Genomic DNA, 3797 nt, shown 5'->3' on the forward strand with positions numbered 1-3797 from the left:
TTAAGTAGTTAACATTTTAGGAGTTCAGTTCATTTCGAAAATTTGATGTAGATAGCGTCTTATATGCCAGAGAACTAGGCGTAATTTATTTTGAATATTTTTGTTTGTTTGTTTATATTTGTAGATAACGGTCAGTTGATAACATACACCAAATATCTCAAAATTAACAAAAGGTAGTTAGAGTACTTAACGTAAGACACGTCGATTTCAATGGATTTTTGTGCAATATTGGGAATGTAACTTTTTGGTAAGGACCTCCACAACTGTCGTCAAGACAAGACGATTAAGTTGGCTAAACTTAGGATGCCTTTCAACAGCCTATATCAATCTAAATGTCGGTAAGGGTGGTTTCCTAAAGGGGCTGGGGTTTTTTTTGGTCATCCTGGATATACAAACATTGTGGTGGATTGTACACACTAGTAAGTATTAACTCACATGCCTCGCTGACAGTGATTGGGACTTTGCATTAGTAATGACAGGCGTCATGGCGCAGTTGGGTAGACGCTCGACTGCGAAACTGACAGTTGGAATGTAAACTCAAGAATTTATTTTCAATTAGTCTGGATATTTTTCGATGTATTTTTCACGTTTACCTCCTTATATTTACTACCCTATCTTCAGATAAACCTTTATATGACAGAGGCATTAACGGTTATTTCTTTTTTTTTTAATTTATATCCTTGACCACGAAAAACTTTGTATTGATTAAACACCACAACGATATATATATATTTTTTTAATGAATGGATGAGTCCGAATGGATACCAATAGTTTCTCTACTGGACCCAGGAATGTGGCGGATGCATTCAGAGAGCGTTCATCAAGCTTGCCTCTTTTACAAGGCATCAAGTATATATGGCCTTGAATGTTCACTGTATATTTACCAATAACAGATATCTCTTAGGAAGATGCAAAGGAGTTAGAAGCTGATCGTGAGTAAACTCCATATCGCTCACTCCTTTAAGAACGTCATAAATCAAAAAACTTGATTTTTCAGGAGAAAGTTTTTAAACTTTAAAAATATAATACAATGTTTTAAAAATAAATATCATGCCACTTACTAAACTTTTTACTGTGCAACAGATCTTTGTAAGTAAAATTTGAAGGTTTTTTCTCCATTTGAAAAATATTTAGTATATCTAAAAAAATAATTAAACAATACCTTTCCTTCATAATGCAAAAACAACACTTTCTGCCCTGTAGCGGGTAAATATTAAGTTAAAAATATGCCTATTTTACTGGGATATAGCAAATTTTCTGGACATTCCGAAAACATGCACAACTGAAAATTTACGATTTTTTATTTATGACGTTCTTGAAAGGAGTGAGCGATATCTCATTTAATACGATATCGCTCACTCCTTTCAAGAATACAATAGATCAACGAATATATTTTTTTAATGTGCAGCGTCTAATACAACGGTAAGATTCAAGAACAATTAAAGGTATGGAAAGTTAACAATAGGTTAAAGTGAGATCAGATTGTTATTGAGAAGTCTTACTGCAATGCCTCTCATCAATTTGAATCATAATTAATGTCTATTATTGAAAACCGTTTTGCCGCAAGTGAAAACTGTTGCAAAAACATTGTAATCACCGCAAACTTTTACCAAGATAGAAACATACTTTCTCGAGCAATAAAAGGCAACATGCATGTCAAATTCATATGTACTTTATTAAACATATTATAATGATGGGATATCAGAAATGGAAATATAGTGCACGCAATTCAAGAGCATGTGATTCAAGCTTCAACGACTGCATCGGTCTGTTTACTGCTAGAAAATATTACATATCAACACAAATCGACATACATAAAGTATAAACAATGTGGCATCTCCGTGCGACAACAATAAATTACTGTGCGGCATTTTCTTGCCTAGGTACTTATGTAACAGACGCGTCATACCTTCAACAAACCAAATAAATGGTCGAAAAAGTATGAAGTTAAATATACATTATTCTATAATTACTACAAAAATTTTATGTACTTTTTTATTGATTTATTTATGGTTTTATTTGTGTATTTTTAAACTAATAAATAAAAATCTGTGATCAGTTATCAATAAATTTAATAGCTACATGAATGTTTGTAAGTAGGTACCTTTATACAACTTAAATTTAAAAAAAAAATACAATATTGCACATAATGTAACCCATGTCACAACTAATATTAATATAAATAGATTTTCAAACATAATCCTATTCAATAAAAATATTAACTTGTCTACAATAATTTATTTAAATAACAATAAATATTTTTGATAATAAATTATCGCCTCCCAAAATAAATAATGCTTGATTCAGAAGTTGTTAAAGTTGTCATTTTAAAGATATGATAGTAAATATCATAAATTATATACAGTCGTAATGGTATTCGTTATTATATCTTTAAAACACATGCCAATTTCCATTTTTCACTTTTTTTTCTTGTGTGAAGGTCGGATTTTATGTAGCGATTCGATGTTTAACTCCTGGGGACGTGAGCCCTGTATGCGCGATCCTGCGGCTGCTCATCATTGAGGCTTCTGTAGTGACCTCCTGGACCAGAAGCCTCATACTCTCCACCACCTCCGTAGTGAGAAGAAGAATAGGAATGGCTTTGAGATACTTGAGGGTGCTTCACAATTTCGTACGTGGTCTTTTCGTGGGCTTCGTCTCCTGATACCAGTTTCTTCAGGCCAATGATGGCACTCAAAACAAGGGCGATCTTGCCGATCAGAAGAGCCTTACCAGAGATCATGGCGATGGCTTGGAAAGCCATGGCGATGAAACCTCCCTTGATAGCGATAGCGGTAAGGATGGGCCCAATATACTTCTTCAGTTTACCTCTTCCTTCTTCGATCATCTCGTTGACGTTTCCATTAGAACGGCCGAAGAAATTTCCCAAGTTCAATGAGACCTGATGCGAGTCGAAGAACCTGGATGTCTTGTCAGCCAAAACGTTGTCCAACTGATCTCCGGACATGCTCCTGGCTTCTTCTTCCGACGTTTCGTGGACATTGAAGGCCCTGGCGCCCTCTGCATCCTTCCTCTTCACGACTGCGAGTCCTTCGAATACCGTGACGTTGTCAACCTTCAGGGCTCTGTCGGCAATCCTGACGGCCTGGACCTTCAGGCACTTGACGACTTCTTCGGACTTCTCGCAGTTGTCGTAGATCCTCCTCAGCATTCTCAGTCCAGACGTCAGAGGGCCCTGCTCCTGTAATGCGTACGAGGAAGCGAGGCACCACACCGCCAGAACTACGAGGCACTTTTGGAAATACATGGCGTCAGAGTTCGATATATCCTCGAATTAAGGATATAGATCACCGGAATGAAGTCAGTCGGAGTGAGAGATGTGCACCGATATGTTGTTAGCGACGTAATGTGGTAGTTGAGATGTATTCACGGCCATTTATCCATTTTCTCTCCGAAGTACTGATGCAGAAATTCTACAGAGCGTGCGGTAGGTACATTAAGAATACGAGCGCGTGAGTGAGTATTAGCGATTGATTGGTGCAAAATACTGAAAAAAATAAACACATTACATACCTTAGAACCAAATGCACTCTTAATTTACATATTTGGCAATGAAAATTTTACCTTAATTATTCGATCGTGCGCGAGTTGAAACAATTTTAAACAAACGAAAGTGATTTAGAATAAATTAGTCAGTTTTGTTACGTTCTCTGTCCACTGTGCATTCATTTGGATGTTATTACGAAATTCTTACCATAACATCGTTATATTATACCGTGGTTTGGTGCCATAAAATTATCGCATCAGTTACCATAATAAATATTGGTAGTGACACG

The 3797-nt window shown here is 36.1% G+C and overlaps 1 protein-coding gene across 1 annotated transcript; it reads right to left on the minus strand.

The window, feature by feature from the left end:
- Positions 1 to 2303: 2303 nt before the first annotated feature.
- Osi11 (Osiris 11) lies at positions 2304 to 3268 on the minus strand. The gene has a single exon (XM_088258720.1). It carries the CDS (start codon positions 3266 to 3268, stop codon positions 2468 to 2470), a length of 801 nt encoding a protein of 266 aa, XP_088114846.1. The 3' UTR covers positions 2304 to 2467.
- Positions 3269 to 3797: the final 529 nt, after the last annotated feature.

Source organism: Brachycentrus maculatus, unplaced genomic scaffold, assembly GCF_059751285.1.
Source record: "Brachycentrus maculatus isolate JH-2025_06_01 unplaced genomic scaffold, ASM5975128v1 h1tg000102l, whole genome shotgun sequence".
NCBI classification, from domain to species: domain Eukaryota; kingdom Metazoa; phylum Arthropoda; class Insecta; order Trichoptera; family Brachycentridae; genus Brachycentrus; species Brachycentrus maculatus.

Excerpts from the sequence above, each read along its gene's own strand:
- Osi11 (XM_088258720.1), bottom strand. The coding sequence starts at position 3,268 with ATGTATTTCCAAAAGTGCCTCGTAGTTCTGGCGGTGTGGTGCCTCGCT.